Source organism: Grampus griseus (genome assembly GCF_964374135.1).
Source record: "Grampus griseus genome assembly, chromosome: 5".
In the NCBI taxonomy this organism is placed as follows: domain Eukaryota; kingdom Metazoa; phylum Chordata; class Mammalia; order Artiodactyla; family Delphinidae; genus Grampus; species Grampus griseus.
Genome location: NC_138998.1, coordinates 74,378,641 through 74,397,513, shown reverse-complemented (window position 1 = coordinate 74,397,513; position 18,873 = coordinate 74,378,641). Strand labels below are relative to the sequence as shown.

Below are 18,873 nucleotides of genomic sequence, written 5' to 3'. Positions count from 1 at the left end.
TACTGCCAAAAAACAAGACATGGTCCAGTCGCAATGCCCTGGAGGGGGATAGCCCTCCTGGATAGCCTTTTTATTCCAGAGCTGGATTTGAGTTCTGGGTCACAGAGTAATGGCTGAATCTCTGGAATCCTGGGCAGAGGGGAGGGGTCTTCCCATGGTGGGAGTGGGAGGGGTCATGACCAGCAGCACTAGGTCAGAGTTTAGAGGTTCTGCTTAGACTGGGATAAAGGATGCTTTTGTCTGTCTCTGCCTCTGAAGCAACTCTGGAATAGAAAGACATACTTTAGAGTATATCACTTCCCTAAACATGATGCATATTCATCACCTGGGTTTCTTGTTAAAATACAAGCCCTGATCTTGTAGGTCTGGGGTGGGGCCTGGGATTCTGCATTTCTAGCAAGGTGGTAGATGACGCTTGTTACTTTAAGTAGGAAGGATTTAGGGCTCACCATTAGGAAGCCTTTCCTTTGGGCTCCCTGGCATTCTGTACACTTGATGTCTTATCTCTAATAATACCTCATTGTCCTGTCTGCATACCTATCTACCTCTGCCTGGAAGACCCCTGGAGAACAGCGTCCATTTCTTATTTGTCAAAGTATCACCACAGCCTAACATAAGGCCTAGCGCATAATAGGTGTTCAATAGAGAATTGATAAAAGAATGACCCTGGGAATAGGAAACTGTCCAAATAATGCTAAAACCAAGGTTCTGCCTACTGAGCTCTTGGAATTCTCAGCTATAAGCCGCATCTCTTTTGTACAGCAGATCAGTCAGTGTTTCAGTGCTACTGTGATCAAGGCTCCCATGCTGGACACCACAAGGGATGGCATGGAAAGAGGAGGCAGAGACCCGAGCATTGGGAAATTTGCTGTCTCAGTGGCCAAACAGGGTTAGGGCCCATTGGATGCAACATTAGCCTACTTACACAATAACCTCTAACTAAGTGCAAATTAAGGGGGTGTGACTGAGAACCAAAAGGAAACAAAGAGCAGTCCATGGGTACCCTGGCAGCTTGCACCTCCAAATGCTCAACACTTACTTGCTTCTTCACTTGTTGAAATCATGATTGCATCCTAAAGGAGGTTAGCATAGACAAGGCACCCAGCTGCCCTGGGAGACTCACTGCCATCCCAGAGCCACAAAACCACAGACAGGGCCTGTGACACAAGGGCTGGTCCTGCTCTTGCCATGTGGGGCCACACAGAGGCTGGGAGCCAGAGTGAGGGTGATCAGCATCTTCCAGCCACGGAGCAGTGGCTAGGAAAATGTGAAAAGGAGCAGGCAGCAGCACTGTGAGCATAACCCGTTGGGAGCGAGGAGGAGGTAAGAGTGGGGCTTGGAGAAGACCCATGCTGGAGATCATGGGGAGATGGCGGTGGTAATTTTTACTTCCCTAATAGAGGCAGAGCATTTCAGCTTTGCTAATTAACAGCACAGCAGGCTTGTCAATCTGACAGCAGCAGGACGTGAATGGGGTGGGATTAACACTGAACAGGGGAAGTGTGCCTTTGTCCTTAAGATAAAGCACAGCGTTCATGTTGGGCCAGGCCCATGGGAGCCCTCTGGTTCTTTCTTTTCCTGCAGTAACCCCAAGGGCACAGGGACCTTTATTTCTTCTCAGCCTTTCTTTAGAGGTAGCAAGGGGCCTAGGGTTTAGAGTCTAATAGTGCTATCAAATGTACCTTGTATCAGAGAGAGTAATTGCAGTTCATCATGTCTTCCTCCTTCAAGGTGTGTATGCCTCCGGAAGTTCTCCCGTCACTAGTCTCGCATTTTGGTAACTTGGGCTGTCCGCAAAATGGGGTGATGTGCCCTCATTCCAATCCCTAAACTGGTTCCTGGGAAAGAATGGGCTAGGGGGCCAGGGAAGAGTTGTTGTATCTTCCCAAATTGCAGTGAATCTTGCCAGGGAATTGGTTCCCAATACTTTCTTTCAAAGCATATTGATCTGATAACCTGAAGATCTTAAAGGCCAATAAATAGGAAGAAAGGGTTTAAAAAGTCTCAGAATACTAGAGCTGAGTGGTACTCTGGAGATCATCTGCTCAGATCACCAGCACTTGGTGTGACAGATGAGGCCACTGACCTTGTGCAAGTCACTTTAGGAAGGGTTAACATTTCATTCATGTATTTATTCTTGCATCAAATATTTATTGAGTATTTACTATGAGTCTGCCCAGACGTGTACCTGGGAGTGAAAACATGTTGCTGTTTCATTGGTCCTGTTTGAGTTAGCTTTCAGTGAAGTTCCCCTCTCTTATAGATTCTGACAGCTGGTTTCACAAGGATGGTGGGGGAATTGACACATAGAATCTTTAGCCAGTGCAAATAGGTTTCCTATGCAAGGTCACCAACTTCTGAGCTGCTGGGCTAATTAGTTTAGCTCTACTTGGCTTTACATAATAATGCATTATTGAAAAGTTATTTGTAATTCAATTTATTGGCAAATGAGAAACTAATTCAAACCACTAAGGCAAGTTTTATTTGAAGAAACCCTGGAGCAAATCCTTTTATAATGTGAAAAATATTGTTGTTGCTGTTGGAAATGATTATCCCCCTAGTTAAGGATTTTGTAAATCTGGACACTTTAGGTTTTCTTATGGTGGGCACACAACCTGGGAGATAGCTCAGCTGTGGTCTGAACGGGATGAAGGAAGACTCTGGCCTGAGAAGAGGAAGCCCCGCTGGGAATCTTAGACCAGCCCAACCCAAGATAGTGACATTTACTCGGGCCAACAATTGCAAGCTGCCTGGACAAGCTGCTCCCCTTCTCTCAGGTCTTGGAGTCTAGAGGGGGGAACAGAGAGGTGGGGCATGACGGGTGGGATATGCAGGATGAAATTCCCAATTCCCTCTCTCTCTCTCCACAGGTGGGAGTGGGGAGAGGGCAGGATGGGGAACCTTTTGCTCCTTTTAGAGCAAATTTCAAACTCTTCCTTAATATCTGGGGACTGTGTGGAATTAGAGCCGTCTTGTATACTTTAACGTGGTAGGAGAAGAGAGGAAGAACGGTGGAAAAAAACAGGACAGGAGTTTAGGGGAGAAGAGGATTATGTGGATTCTTATTATACAGTAAAATCTCATTCCTTTCCGTCTTGCTATTTTCAAACTTGTAAATAATCTAGACGAAGACAGGACTGAAGTTTAACTTTTCTTATTAAAATTTTTTTCTCTAGAAATTAATAGCGTACGTAGTGACGTAAAGGAGAGTGTATTAAAACTGATGTATAGGAAGACATAGTCCACATATGAAAATAAACTATTTTCATGCAGAAGCATCATTCTACTCAAGCAATTCATGTATTAAAGATGATCCTTATCTAGTTGGTAAGGCCTGATAGGACTCTTCCTTGCTCCGGAATCTGAAACTTTGTATTGCATCATGGAGAAAATTTACCTATGTATCTGTTTGTAATTTCTACAATAATTTATGTGGATCCTAGTGAGGTTTAATTGCTTTCCTGTGTTGGAAGATAAAGTCAGAGCATAAAGATCAGTAGAAACTAAGAAAGTTCAAAACCATGCTTATAGTTAGAACTTCCTTTTTTATGGTGTTATTGTTTTTCCTCTATTGCCCACGTTCTTCTCAAAGTGAGCCTTGCAGCTGGTTAATTCAGCATCAGCTACTCTGGGCCAGCTTGTAAAGAGAAGCAACTGATGAAAAAAAGCCTCACTGTCTTCATTTAGTGAAAAATGAAAAAGAAGAAATAGGTGAAAGGGTCAGAGGCCCTTCGGAAATTTGTTTTGGGTTAGGGTATGACCTCTGACCATGGAAACTGGCATTCTGGGGATACGTCTCTTCTTCTCTTTGGCTGAGTGTGCAACTGTCTCATTTCCCTTCCCTAGGCCAGTGATCTTACTCCCAGGTCGTTGCCAGAATTCCTAACAATTTTGGATCCTTGAAATAGTCAATTTTTAGGGATTGAGACACCCTGAGTGGGACCATCCTGTCCAGCACATTTCTCCCCTCTGTAAATTGTCAGGTTGGGACCACAAGAGAGTAAGCCAAGTGGAGAAAGGCACTAGAAGGGGTGTCTGTGGTCCCTGGTTCTCTCTCACTGAGCTGACACAGGGCCGCCACTCTTCCGGGGTCCCTCTGAGCCATGTCCCTAGAGGCGGTACACAGCAGAGATTCCATCACAGCCTGCAGGGCTCTGAGTGTGGGCTGGCTCTCCCTGAGAGTCCTTGTGGGGTACTCAGGGTAAGTGATAGGGGTGCAGTGGGCTGGCCTGGAGCTTTTGTGAGCATGTGTAAGCTGAGTCCTCCCTTCCCACGCATCGCACACGGGGCTGGGTTGTCCTTTGCCTCCAGAGGCTGCTGTTCCTCTGGGCACATTGTTATTTTGCATTCTGTGTGAGCCCCAGGCCTCTGCCCCCAACCCTCTAACAGGAGCTCAACTGGACTCCTGAAAGGACTTTCCAACTGAGAAGCGAGATTTAGGCAGAGAAAGAGTTGCTGAAGTAGGGAGGGTGTTTCCTTCCCATGGGATTGACATTGCTCACCAGCTGTCCATTGTGGACTGAGGACAGTTATACTGAAAAGGCGGGAGGAGAGGTGGGGAGGGGTTTTGCACTCAACTTTGCTTGTCACTTGGGGATTTTCACTTTTCCCATCTGTAAAATGAAGACTCACAGTTGCTGTGCCACATAGAGGAAAGGCAAAAAGAATTATTTAGGGCATTGTGGTCCATCTTGATGTTAATTAACCTGTTCAGCAGATATTTACTGAGTGTCTACTGTGTATCAGCCACTGTGCTAGCACTAGAAGTGCAAAAATGATTTCTAAAAGGCCCCCATCTTCATGTTCACAGCAACAGGGCTGTAGTTGTTGGCTCCAGGGCTTGGAGCTTTGTGTGTTTTAGGGGGTAACTTGGACTGGTCTCTCCTTGAAAAGGACCTGGAGGGCCATACCCTCGGTCACCCCTATGGCCTGGCATCACGTGGAAGAGTCCTTTCTGTTGTGGAGCCTCTCCTGCTCTTGGGCTGGGCTGTGGGGCCTGAGCAAGGCATTACTTTCTGGCTCATGATGGGGTTGGGAAACTAAGGGTGGAACTGAGGGATTCAGCCATTTGGCCTCTTTCACCCTTATTCTTTCTGTTTTGTTCTCTGACAGGGTCTTTTCGGAATGATGGTTTGAAAGCTTCTGATGTCCTTCCCATCCTAAAGGAAAAAGTGGCCTTCGTGTCTGGTGAGTGTCTACGAAAGCTTCCTTTATAGTGGACCTAGAGAAGTTGTGTGTGTGTGTGTGTGTCTGTGTGCATGCGTGTGCGCAGGCACTCACTCCTTTGTGTGCTAGTGAGAGAGAAGTGGTGGTGGAAGTGATGCTGTCCCCTGCAGCTGCTTCCTCTCTCCAGAGGCAGGCAGAAAGGGCAGGGAGCCCTCTGGTCCCCACTGGGTGTCCTGGAGAATGTTCACAACAGAAGGTGAGTGCCCTCCCCGCATCTTGCACCCACACACATCCACCTCACCCCGCCCCACCCTCCCAGGCTTGTCAGGGCCGCAGGAGCTGCTGAGGCCCCTCTGAGAGATGCTCCAGCTGGAGGGGTCTGTCCCCTTCACACATCCCCAGAGGTTTTATTTGGGTTCATCTCTGAGTGGATGGATAGGAGATTTACATTTTTTCTTGCTCCTCCTTCTGTCTCCTTCCAGCAAAGGGAACTCAAGTGAGTTATTTGTGTCTATTTATTTATTTTTCTGAATAGTACCCATTTCTTACTTCTCTCTCCAACCCAGCTTATGCACCTGGTCCCTTTAATGTCTAATTCAGGGGTTATCAAACTGTAGCCTGTGTTTTGCTGCAGGCCAGCCACCTGTTTTTGTAAATAAAGTTTTACTGGAACATATCCATGTGCATTCACTTAGTAGTGTATTAATTAGCTTCCTGTTGCTGCTGTAACAAGTTGCCACAAAGCTTGGTGGCTTACAGCAACAGAAATGTATTCTCTCACAGTTACAGAGGCCAGAAGTCCAGAATCAGTTTATTGGGCTGAAGTCAAAGTTTCAGCAGGCTGTCCTCCTTCAGGAGGCTCTAGGGGACAATTTGTTTCTTGCCCCTTCCAGCTTCTGGGGGCTGCCAGCATCCCTTGGTTTGTGGCCACATCACTCCCATCTCTTCCTCCATGGTGGTATTGCCTTCTGCTCTTCTGTCTGTGTCAAATCTCCCAATGCCTCACAATAACAATACTTGTGACTGCACTTAGGGCCCACTCAGATATTCCAGGATAATCTTCCCATCTTAGGAGCCCTATCTGCAAAAGCTCTTTTTCCAAATAAGGTGACATTTACAGGTTCTAGGGATTAGGACTTGATATGTTTGGGGGTCATCATTCAGCTTTTTACAAGTATTGTCAATGGCTGCTTTGTTACTGTAACAGCAGAGTTGAGTAGTAGTAGTTCTAGCAGAGACCAGATGGCCACAAGCCTAAAATGTTTACCATGTGGCCCTTTAAGAAAAAGTTTGGTGACTCCTAATGTAATTGAAGCCAAACTATAAGGTGCACCAGCATCACTCTGGGTGCCAGTTCTAGGGCATTAATATAGGCCTCCTGGATTAGAATCTCTGGCAGTGGCTGGGGGAACGGCAGTGTTAGAATAGCAAAGGATCATATATTTTTTTTTTTTTGTGGTACGCGGGCCTCTCACTGTTGTGGCCTCTCCCATTGCGGAGCACAGGCTCCGGACGCGCAGGCTCAGCTGCCATGGCTCACGGGCCCAGCCGCTCCGCGGCATGTGGGATCTTCCCAGACCGGGGCACGAACCCGTGTCCCCTGCATCGGCAGACGGACTCTCAACCACTGCGCCACCAGGGAAGCCCCGCGAAGGATCATATTTTAAGAAATACACCCAGGTGCTTAATACACATTCGTGGATTGAGGCTTTATTTCTGGATGTGAGCCTTTATTTCTGGATGTAAGCCTTTGTTTCTGTATGTAAGCCTTTGAAAGGTACAAAGTGCATTCCGTATTATTATTATTATTATTAGTGGTAATAATAATATAGTGTTTTGCTATTGTTTTTGCTGTTAGAGAGAGTGGCTGGGAAGCTGCCTTTCCTTTCCCCGTTTAGTGTTAGTTGCTGGCATATCTTGTTAGGTGGTGAGCCCTGTCACTGAAGATGCTGAAGCTCAGGCAGGTCCCTTGGCAGGATCACGTGGCAGCGACATCAGTATGGGGAGAGATGGAAGCCAGCCTCCAAAGCCTTGGATCTGGGTGCTTGCTGAGCATGTGGGAAGACCTTGTGTAGAAGTCCTGGGGCTGCTGGGCAGCACCAGGCCTCTGACTTCTGCTGTTGCCCATCATCTGGGTTCCCAGGACATGGCCCACAGCTCTATAGGGAGACGGAGCAGATATTTTCCTTTTATTCTTTAATGCCTTGAGCCTATTTAACCTATTTAACCCGGTGTCCTCCCTCTCCCTGGGTGTCCTGCTAATTCTCCCATTCTCTATGCCTGATGCTTCCTCTATCTGCAGTGCATTCCCCACACCTTCTGCCAGTTTGAGCCTTCCCTCTCCGTCCCAAGTCAGTTCCCACTTTGCCTCCTCTAGGAAGCCTTCCTGGCTTTTTTTTTTTTTTTTTACATCTTTATTGGAGTATAATTGCTTTACAATGGTGTGTTATTTTCTGCTTTATAACAAAATGAATCAGCTATACATATATCCCCATATCCCCTCCCTCTTGCGTCTCCCTCCTACCCTCCCTATCCCACCCCTCTAGGTGGTCACAAAGCACTGAGCTGATCTCCCTGTGCCATGTGGCTGCTTCCCACTAGCTATCTATTTTACATTTGGTAGTATATATATGTCCATGCCACTGTATCACTTCATCTCAGCTTACCGTTCCCCCTCCACGTGTCCTCAAGTCCATTCTCTACGTCTGCATCTTTATTCCTGTTCTGACTTACTTCACTCTGTATGACAGATTCTAGGTCCATCCACCTCACTACAAATACCTCAATTTCAGCCTTCCTGGCTTTAATGCATACCCTCTGAGCACCATTCTGTTCCACATCAGCTCAGGGCATATGAGTGCAGACAGGGTACATTCTGACACGGGGACCCTTGCTTGACTGTTCGTGGTTTATTTTTTCCCATGTGAATTCCGTCAGAGCCCTGGGGCAGGGCCCAGCCAGCCCTAGAAAAGAGCTTCCCAAGTGTAGGGAGTGTTCTAATGGAGTACAGAGCAACAATGTGCCAGGAAGGCAGTTAGTTAGGCATGAGGCCAGTAGCTGCTTCCCAGAGTAGGACCAAAGGGGCCGGGGATTGCAGCTCACGCCCATGTGTCGTTGTGGGCCAGGCAGCCCGGAATAAGTCTTTTTTTTTTTTTTAATTGAAGTACAGTTGATTTACAATGTCCTGTTAATTTCTGCTGTACAGCAAAGTGACTCAGTTATATATATATATATATATATATATTCTTTTTCATATTCTTTTCCATTATGGTTTATCACAGGATACTGAATATAGTTCCCTGTGCTATACAGTAGGACCTTGTTGTTTATCCATCCTATATATAATAGTTTACATCTGCTAATCCCAAACTCCCAATCCATCCCTCCCTTACCCCCCTCCCCCTTGGCAACCACAAGTCTGTTCTCTGTGTGGGGTAAGTCTTATTCATCTGCACGTGGTGCCAGGAGCTCTGGGGCTTAGGGAACATTGTCCTTCTGTGCCTGGGAAGGACGCTGAGGGTGCTGGGGGATGACTGGCTGCATCTAAAAAAAAACCCCAAAACAAAAAACGAACCAAAAAAGGCCCTTGTATCCTAAGCTTTTAGAAGACAGAACACAAAAATAAAACAAAATAAAGAAACCCAGAAATAATGCAGTGTAGTGGTTACATGTCTTTCTGAGCAGAAGCACTGCGGGAAGTGCTGAGCAGAGAAACGAAGTGCTGGTTGAGCTCCCTCCCCTGCTGGTGCCCAGCATGGCCAGAGGAAGGGGAAGTTGCGCTGCCATGGGAACGTGCATTTGGAATAATCCAGGGCAGCCCACCACTGCGTGGGTGTGTGCACGTGTGTGAGATGGGATCTGTGGCTGTGCTCGGGGCCTCTGTCGTTTCAGCCCTGCCCCATCCTGCTCCGTATTCTCAGCCGTGGGCTCTCCCTTTGCTCTCTCTCTGGCTTCCTTCGTGTGCTTCCGCCTCCCACTTGCAACGCCCACTGTCCCTTTTATCCAGCCTTCTCCTGCAGGCCCCTTTCACCCCTGCTCTCTGTGTGCGCCCACACCCTCCTTTTGGCCCCCTCCTGATGTCCCTCTCCGCCGCCTTCTCTCCCATCAACATCAAGCCCATGTTCCCAGAGGAACTCCACACTGCTGTGGTGCAATTTTATACTCTGGACCCGTGTCTCAAAGCACGTTCGATAGAACAACAGGTGCATGAGATGATCCTCAAAAATGAAAAAGGGGTCTACTCTCAAATAAGTTTGGGAAACGCTGCCCCAAATTATAGTCCCCCTCTTGGAGATTTGCCATGTTCATTAAAGCACATGTCCTTCAGGCACATGAAAGCGTTTCCCAAGCTACAAATGATGCATTCCCTTAAAAAAACATCATGTGTGTCCGTTAGCATCTTGCAGAACTGTAGTTACATGGGCCAAACTTTTGGTATGATTTCCTAGATGTATTTTCTTGTCCTCCCCGCAAAGTACCCTAACCTACTTACCCTAGTTGGAGCCTGCCTCCCCCTGAAAAACGTGAATGCCATCCTCCCTCACGTCAGTCAGGTTCGCCTTAACCTCCCCTCTTTCAGCCTTGCCTCCTCCCCAGCCCCGTCCTGCCCGGCCTTTGTGGGAGGCCACCAGTGCCGGTTCTTGCCCATCTAACCACCCCGTCCCTCTTTATTCTCTACATTCCCGTCTTATAGCTCCCAGCACCAAAGCCTTGACTGAGGAGGCAGACAGCAGGTGTTGGGTGAGCAGGGGGATGGCGCTGCTGAAGATCCTGCCACCATCTCTGTTGCCTTTTCAAAACTTGGCTCTTTTGTCTCCCACCATCTGGGGTCCACTTCCACAATGCACACTGGCTTTAGCGAAGGGTTCTCATTCTTTGTCTCTTGCTTATTGCCCTCTGGGAGTTCAGCACTCATGTCAGTTATCAGTCAAATCCTACAGCTTCATGGCTCCTCAGTCTCCTTGGCACCAAAATCTCCTACCTCCCTACCGTGGCCACACACATCCGAGACCTTGAGCCTTGATATGTCTGTCTGTGGCCTTAGTCTCTCACCTTGCACCATTGCTGGTGTTCCCCTGTCAGTCGGGGGAATATGGATATCAGATAAAATATATGCTGTTCCCTCTCCTCTGGGCACTCATGAACCAGTAGGCCATTTCCTACCCTCACTGAGCCCTCCCCACTTAGCCCACGTATTAGTTCTATTCTGCTTTCGCTCAAGTTAGAGCCTAGCATGGACACCACAGCCAGACCTTTCAACAGAGCTCTCACTATGCCCTGGTACCCTGCCACCTACTCTTAAACCCACATGGTACCCAGTCCTGCTGTCCATTCTCTAGGGACACTCTCCAACGGTGGTCCATCCTCCTTTCTCCCAGCACCTCAAGCCCACCCTGACCCTCAACACTCTATCTCACCTAGAGAAACAGTGTCCCCCAGGCACCGCTGAGCTCTCCCTCTCCATAACTTATCTTTGTTTCCTCCTCCCTCTTTGAGTTCTGTCAGTCTGCCAAAGAGAAAGGGGCAGAACCCCTCCCCTTGTACCTACTCTGGATCCTTGGTCCATCCGTTTTCCCCACTCTTTCCAGTGTGATGATTCTTTTCCTTTATGCCTGTTCCTCCTCTTCTTCCTACAGTCTTGCAAGTTCATCTCCTTTCTGAAAAATACCTGGCTTGATCATGCAGCCCTCTCTGGATTCTTTACCCATTCTTCCTGGAGGGAAGGAATTCCACTTCCCCAGGTCTTCTCCCCCCACACCCCCTCCCCTGCCATCTGGAACCTTCTGCAGCCAACATTATGAAACCCTTGTCTCCCAGGGCATAAATTGCTCTGCTCAGGAGGGACAGTGCCAGCAGCCCTCCAAGCCTCTTAGGTAGCCTTTGCCATCAGACCAGCCTCGGTTCCCCATGTTCCCTTAGGTCTACTCTTAAACCATCCACAGAAGGTCAGTGAGAAGGACAACAGCTGCAGGTAAAACCACCCAAGAGGTACAGATGAACCTATTTTCAGGGCAGGAATAGAGATGAAGACGTAAAGAACGGACGTGTGGACGTGGAGGGGGAAGTGGGGGTGGGATGAACTGGGAGATTGGGATTGACATGTATACATTACCAGTGTAAAATAGATGGCTAGTGGGAACCTGCTGTATAGCACAGGGAGCTCAGCTCGTTCTCTGTGATGACCTAGATGTGGGGGAAGGGGGGGAGGGAGGTCCAAGAGGGAGGGGATGTATGTATACACATAGCTGATTCACAACATTGTAAAGCAATTATACTCCAAATTTTAAAAAGACAAAAAACACCCAAGAGTGAAAATCCTTCGGGTGAGCTCAAGGCTGGAGGGGAAGGTGGAGAGTGAGGGAGAACCTCCCAGCTTTGAGGGAACTTGATTCCTTCACTTCCTTTCTCTCCTGTGGAAGGCAGTTGGGAGATGGGGATCACGTACAAGGCAGATGAGATGAGGTTGGTTATCCGTAGATGGAACCAGAGCCTGTGGTTTGGAAGGTTTGGAGTTGGGGGCCAGGGCCAAACTCTGTGGTATATCTACACAAATCTGCCCTGGTGGGGGGCTGCAGGGAAGGGATGGTGGTGCTGAAATATATTTTTCTTCAGTGTCAGCTCTCTCAGTGGCCCTGCTCTTGTTTGACCCTTTTCTCCTTGCAGCTTCCTTATTTCCTCCTCAGGAGTATCCTGGAATGGACTGGATTTTATTTGTCAAGACTCCCCTCTGTCTTGTGGTTTCTGGACCCCACAATCAGAGGGAAACATTATTCATGAACTCATACTGGGTGGGTCCCTGGGAGGCTCTGCTTTTCCTTGGAAAAGATCCTTCTTCAGGGCGCTGAGCTTTAAGCCTCTTTTCCAGTATTGGTGGTGGCCATGCCAGCCCTTACTCCCTCTTGCTCTAGATCCCTTTGTGGCCCCTGGTCTGGGCCCCTGGGGGATGTTGCGTGGCAGCCTGAGATGTGTGCGGGATGGGGCGTCTGTGATCATGACCCAGAGTTTTCTTTGTGAAATAGACAGTGCCTGTAAGGACATAGTTACTACACCTTAGCTTCGTCCTCATCTAACCTTCCTGAGAAACTTGGTCCTGCTTCCCAATCATAGCATCCATTAACAAAGAAATTTTTAAATCGTAGAGTAAATAGTGAGTAGAAAATTTGGAAAATAGAGGAAGGAAAAAGCAACCATGTAAAATCCCAGCCTTCTGATAGCAAACAATGATCATCATCTCAGTTACTCCCTCCAGCTTTTTTTAAAACCTGATATTTAGAAAACACTTGTAATCCTAGTGGGTACCTATGCATTTGCAGCGATTAAGACCTTGAGCATCCTATTCCCAATAAAGATTCATGTGCTCCTCCAGCAGGAGTGACAGGGGGCACCTCAGGCAGGCAGGCAGGGGTGGATCCTTGGTTGTGTAGAACACACTTAGGTCTTCTCTATGAGTCTAAAAACCTCCCAGCAATGATGTCCCTGCTGGATGCTTTCAGGGCTTCTCACCATGGTATTCAGTTAATCTTGAGCACTCCCTGCTCATAGAGGTCTGCAAAGAGAAGTGAACTGGAGGTTGAATTTCCAAAGACCGTAGCACTTTTAATGGCTTGTTTTCTCAGTACGAGCAGTTATCACTTCCTTCATTATCGTCTCACATTCGTGAAGAGTACTTGTCAAAGTGCTTCCTTGTGTGCCACCTTATCAGGTCTTGCAGCAACCCTGTAATATAGTCATCATTATTTTCATCTGCATTTTGCAGATGAGCCACCAGAAAAGTCAAAAGACTTGCCCAGGGTCACGCGTGTTCCCCACACGCAAACCCCATGCCCTTGCCCTTACCCTAAGCAGTGACTGGATTTCTCTGGGCACCATCTTTCTGCCTGTTTCCAGCTCAGTTTCTAGCTGGTTTTCTTAAACTCCCTTCTCTTCCTCCCTGCAGGGGGCCGTGATAAGCGAGGTGGACCAATCCTGACCTTCCCTGCTCGCAGCAATCATGACAGAATAAGACAGGAAGACCTGAGGAAACTCGTGACCTATCTGGCCAGCGTGCCAAGGTAAGGTGAATGTCCTGCAGGGGAGGGAGGGGGAGGCTGGACTGATGCAAGTGAGTTGGAATGAGCCTCCATCCCTGCCAGGGGCCTGGCTGTTTCTGCCCTTGGAATGGATTCTAATTATTTCTGGAACATCATCACCCATTGTTCACCTCATTCCCATCATTCCCATTGTTACCGCTGGGATTCATATGGATGGAGTGGGAGCTGGATGTGGGAACCGTGGGCAGAGGTGAAGGTCCTAGGCTAAGAGGACCGGGACAGGCCCTGGAAGAGGTGACAGTGTGGCCTTGGGAGCAGCGATGGGAAACTGTTCTTTACCTTGGGGAAATGGGAATTCCAGCTGATTCCACTCTGGCTGTGTAATGGATTTTTTTCTAAAACCTCTGGCTTATGCATATGTTTGTGGCTTTTAGAGTTTGGGGCAAATAACTCCACTTATATCATTCAAGAGGCAGCCTTAAACTCAATCTTAAGTCATGCATTTTCAATGGGGGTAATATTGCCTCCAAGGGGGATGAGAATTCGTTCTTGGGGATGGCAAAAAAAAAAAAACTTACTCTTTTATGTATAAGCACAGCTATACACATAGTACATAAACAGATATATACAATATATTCATAGTATTAAATCTCATTGGGTGGGTGATTAAAGAAAAAAGTATAAAATGTCTCTTTTGGGCACGGGATGATTTTTCAAAAAGGTTGAGAAACACTGATTTCTGAGTGTTTCTAGGTGGTGCTGGCCTCAGAGGGTGGTGAGGGAGACATGCCAGGGACATGGTGTATATCTTTTAAGAAGGGGTAGGAGAGGCCTTTGCCTAGTCAGAGAATCATAGAATGTGAGAGCCGGCAGAGCCCTGAGAAGTAATCCAGGCAAATACATGTCATGTTCTGCTTAGGAAACAGGGTCCGTATGGGATTAGAGTTGCTTACGGGGGTGGGGCAGTGGCAGAGCTTGGTCAGAACCCTCCTGACTCCTGCCCCAGTGCTCTCCTCATCCTTGCTCGTGGCCAGCGAGAACTCTGTTCTCTCTTAGTGGGGTTGGAGCCTGTCAAGTGTTCGTTGTGGTAAATAAGAAGTGATGACTGGGGCCTTTAGAACCTTCATCTTGTCTCTGTGCATTTTATAGGGGAATTAGTCAATCACAGAGAGGACGTCTGCCTTTGCGGGGAGGCCTTGGCTAATTGTTGAACGTGCTGATTAAGTTCTTGAAGCAGGTGTCAAGCGAGGCCAGCACTTCATTTGAAAGGGCTGTGGTGGTGGGGTGGGGGCACATGTACAGAGGTTGGTGGATGGTGACGGGCAGGTGGAAAAGGGGATTTAGGAGCCATCATCGAATGCTTGGAAGAACGTGGAACAGAATGGGGAGCCCTGAAGAGCTCCGAGCAGAAGGCTGTGAACAAATAGATGTCAGATGGTGTCGTTCTTTTCTTTATGCTATCCAGAGGGAACCTGAAAAAAGATGAAAGGTCTTAAGGTCCAATGAAAGGGACTTAGGTTATATCCGAAGAAGAACTTCTAAACTTTGAGTGCATGAGACTTGGATGAAGAATAGAAGAGTTTTTCCCCAGAGGTCTTTATACAGAAGAAATATTCCCATCTGTCTTGGAGGCAAGGAGCTGGATTAAATAACCCATGATTGATGAGGGTAATTTAGCAATTTAGCCATCTAGGGGCTAAGCATTTTAAAAAGCATCTTTCCCGAGTATACTACTAACAGGAATAAAACTAGGCATTTTCTGAAGCGATATATAGGAAAAGTTTTTTTGGGGACCCATGACAGACTCTTAGTTCTTTTAGAGACAGAAGAAATTTGGGATCCGGAAGACTATGTTTTTCTTTCTGGTAGGTTTATCACATCCCTGCAGCTAATGCATACTCATCTTTTCTTTAGAATAGAAAGTGAAAGAATTGGAAGACCATTTTCTTAATTCTGACTTGTTAAGCAAAGATGGGACGAAACAGATTGGAAGCAATTAAAAAGGAAAAGGTTTCTGCTGGGTGAAGGGGAACAAAATCCAATAGGGGCTGGGAGGAAGGTCATGAAAAAGGAGAAACAATATGTTGTCGTTGGAGGAACATACTAGATGCAGGCTCTCTGCTTCCCAGTGGGTGGTCACAAGCATTGCCTCCCAGGCTCCTGAGAACAGAAAAGGTTCTTCACAGGTTCTGGCAGGTGGGAGGCAAGAATCCTGTTGCTACTTTCAGTGGGAAGAATTGTTCAGGGCTGCCTGCTGCCTCCCTCCCAAGGGGCCTATGTTCACCAGGAGTGTGTGTACCTGGCAGGCTAAAGAGTTTACCAACTAGTCATGCCCACCCATCACTTTCTAATTCTGTCGGCCACAAGTTCATACGTGAAGACTGTTTGAAACAAAACCTGGGACAGAGCTGTTCCAAAGACAGTGAGGTCTGGGGAGGAAAACTGAAGGACTTAGCGCATCAGGTAGTGTTTGCCACTCTTCTGCTTAGCCATGGCTTTGGGAAAGAAAGGATACTGTGAAAATGAATAGCTAGACTAGGAAGGTGACAGTGATGAGAAGACATGGCCTATTCTGGGTCATGGGCAAGGAAGCTAGAAATATAGCCTCCTGTGGAGTGGAGTGTGCTCTTCAGACTGGTGTAATCATCTGTGGGTGACGTTTGACATTCATTTATTCAAGCATTTATTTATTATTTATTTATTTAGCAAATATTTAGAGCCTCAATAAGCCAGACCAATTCAGGATTCATGGTGAGCAGGAACAGACATTTTGAGAAATTTAGGGAAAACCTGGGTATTTCCCTACCCAGTGACCATAAAGGACAGCACAGTATATAATTGTGCTGGTAGCCTAGGGGATGAAGCAGCCCGCAGAAGACAAGCAAATAGGAACAGTAAGTGATGAAGGAGGAGCCCAGAATCTAAGGAACCAATCAGCTTGATTGCCATTTTGGGCACCATTCTAGAATAAGTGATTAAACAGATGGTTGTGATAATTTATGAATTATCACAGTGTACCCTTTATGAATATGAAGGGTATGTTTGTCTTTCTGGTAGGTTTATCACATCCATGCAGCTAATACACACTCATCTTTCCTTTAGAATAGAAAGTGAAAGATTAGAAGAACACTTTTATTAATTCTGACTTGTTAAGCAAAAATGGGACAAAGCAGATTGGAAGCGATTAGAAAGGCAAAGGTTTCTGCTGAGTGAAGGGGAGCAAAACCCAAGAGGGGCTGGGAGGAAGGATGGTTGTGTGAAATGAATGGGAAGAAATAGTCCCGCTATCCTGTGTGAAGGCCAGGTCATGTCTGGACTACTGCGTTCAGTTCTGCAGCATTGAACTCTGCCAACCCCCTTTGAGGAGCTACGTGGACCAGTTAGAGCAGGGGTACGCAACCACTACTGGCCCGTGGCCTGTTAGAAACCAGGCCGCACAGCAGGAGGTGAGCAGCGGGTGAGCGAGCGAAGCTCCATCTGTATTTACAGCCGCTCCCCATTGCTCGTATTACCGCCTGAGCGCCACCTCCTGTTAGCATTATGGTGAGTTGTATAATTATTTCATTATATATTACAGTGTAATAATAATAGAAATAAAGTGCACAATAAATGTAATATGCTTGAATCATCCCGAAACCATCCCCCACCCCCTTCCATGGAAAAATTGTCTTGCATGAAACCGGTCCCTGGTGCCAAAAAGGTTGGGGGCTGCTGAGTTAGAGTGTTGTCAGGAGAGCAGCACACCGAGGGATCCACAAACTGTGTCTCTTCAGTTGAAGGACTGAAGGATGTTTTCTTGCAGGAGTGAAAATGGAAGAAAAGTGATTCCTGACTTCAGGTATCAGGAGAGCTGCCCCAAAGAGGAGGGAACGGGCATGGTCTCTGTCGAATCAAAGGGTAGAAGTTAGAGAGATCAGGACTCTGAAGTGGAGAAAGAATCTGCCCAGGAGCTGTCCAGCAGTAACACCGCTGCCTCTGGAGAAAGTGAGCTTCCTGTTGCTGGCTACTAGATGACCTTCTGTTAGCGATGCTGTAGGAAGGATACCTCCAGTGGATTGGAGGCTGGATTAGATCATTTCTAAGAAGCTTTCCTGCCCTGAATTCTTTGTTTCTATGATATTGGGAAAAAATACATCATAAAATCTAGAACCTCAAAACAGTATTACCACCCCACCAACATACACTCTCTTTCTCAGGTTCCCTAAATAATTTAAGGCCTAGAATTTCACTTCAGATCTTGTCTACGTCTTAAATCCTAAGAGAACTCCTTTCCTGTCCCCTTGTACTCTGGGTGGGAGTTTTGAGGTATCACCCAGGGCAAAGCATCATCCTGGAGTGATGTGTTTGTGACAGTATCAGTTACGCTTTTGGGATCCATCTCAGCCTGAGATGAGTCCTTTCCAACTTCCCTTTCTTGCTCCTGCTGAGTATGAGCATCTATCTCCTTGGGCTTCTCCAAGCTTTCTGTTATCTTATTCTGAGGAATCATGGAATATTAGGGTAGGAAGAGAGGCCTTAGGAGTCTTCTAATGCAACTTTCTGACAACTCCATTCACTCAATTTAACAAATATTTATTGAGTGCCTAATATGAGCCAGGGCATGGATAGGTATCTTGGTGAACTCCCATGTTATCTTTTCTGTCATCCGTCCTACACTTATCTAGCTTTTTTGTCCTTCTGCTCTACTATCTGCTTGCAGTTACTTGTACCTGAAAGGAGTGGAAAGGAAATACTCAGAAACAATCAGTTGATGAATGTCCCTAGAAATTGAGAGACAGATAGAAGATCTAGGCTGAGAGTAAACAATTACCCCAGCATAACTCACAGTATGGGTAATCTACCCACTGTGATAATTGGGAGTTGACCATATGCTTGGAATAGAAATTTCTAAGTATCTAGTAAAGAAATCCCAGGTGGTTTTATTGCATTGAATTCCTTCTCTTCTTCATCAGTGTTATCCTGCTTTGTCATGAACATCTTTCTGCTGCTCCCAAGGGTACCGATTGTTAGCCCCTTGATGTATCAGCCACTTAACTCTGTTCTTAGCAGTGCTGCTGAGATGCTGAGTGTTCCAGCAAGGAATGCAGGTGTCATACTGGTGGGGAAAGATGACAAGAAATTAAGATGGGATATTCTGCAATGCCAGTCAAACCAAGGTGCCAATATTCACAGCTTATTATTTGATAACATTTGCTCTCGTTCTGCTGATTTCAGCAAGAGATAAATTGGGCTTATAGCCAGCACTATCTTTGTGCAGCATCACCAGAAAATAGAAGTAACCAGAGAGAGCCAGGAAGACAGTTAAAAGATGAGTAGGGAAAAACGGCAAGGATTTCCTCCCATTATATTCAGCACGAGAGAATCCAAGCTATGGAAACTGTCATCACTGAATCCGTCTGTTGTAAGGGCCTGTTGCGTTGTGTCATTGGCATCCTGCCCTTTGCTCTGAGATCATCAATTAAAGGAGGAGGCAGGGAGTAGTGATGGAAGGTTCAGAAGATAGAGCCAATGAGGACATTTGCCTAAAGTTTATCCCTTTCCAGATCCCTTTTTAATTTCTTTTGTTGCTTATATATAAAGGGTTTATAATTTCTATTACACTTCCCACATTCTACACAAAATTCTTAGCAGTATCAGTAAAGTGTTCCTGTTGTTAGGTGTACATAATCCAAGCCCT

General features: G+C 46.7%; 1 protein-coding gene across 12 annotated transcripts in view; it reads left to right on the top strand.

Annotated features, from left to right (window-relative positions):
• The window catches only part of KALRN (kalirin RhoGEF kinase), a gene marked incomplete at both ends in the record, with an annotated part of 639,791 nt that overhangs the window by 176,313 nt on the left and 444,605 nt on the right, over positions 1-18,873 (top strand). For all 12 annotated transcript variants that reach the window (XM_082654652.1, XM_082654658.1, XM_082654657.1 and 9 more), the window contains 2 exons: positions 5,113-5,187; positions 13,103-13,217. In XM_082654652.1, the coding sequence (XP_082510778.1) occupies positions 5,113-5,187; positions 13,103-13,217 (190 nt within the window). The remainder of the gene's footprint in view (positions 1-5,112; positions 5,188-13,102; positions 13,218-18,873) is intronic.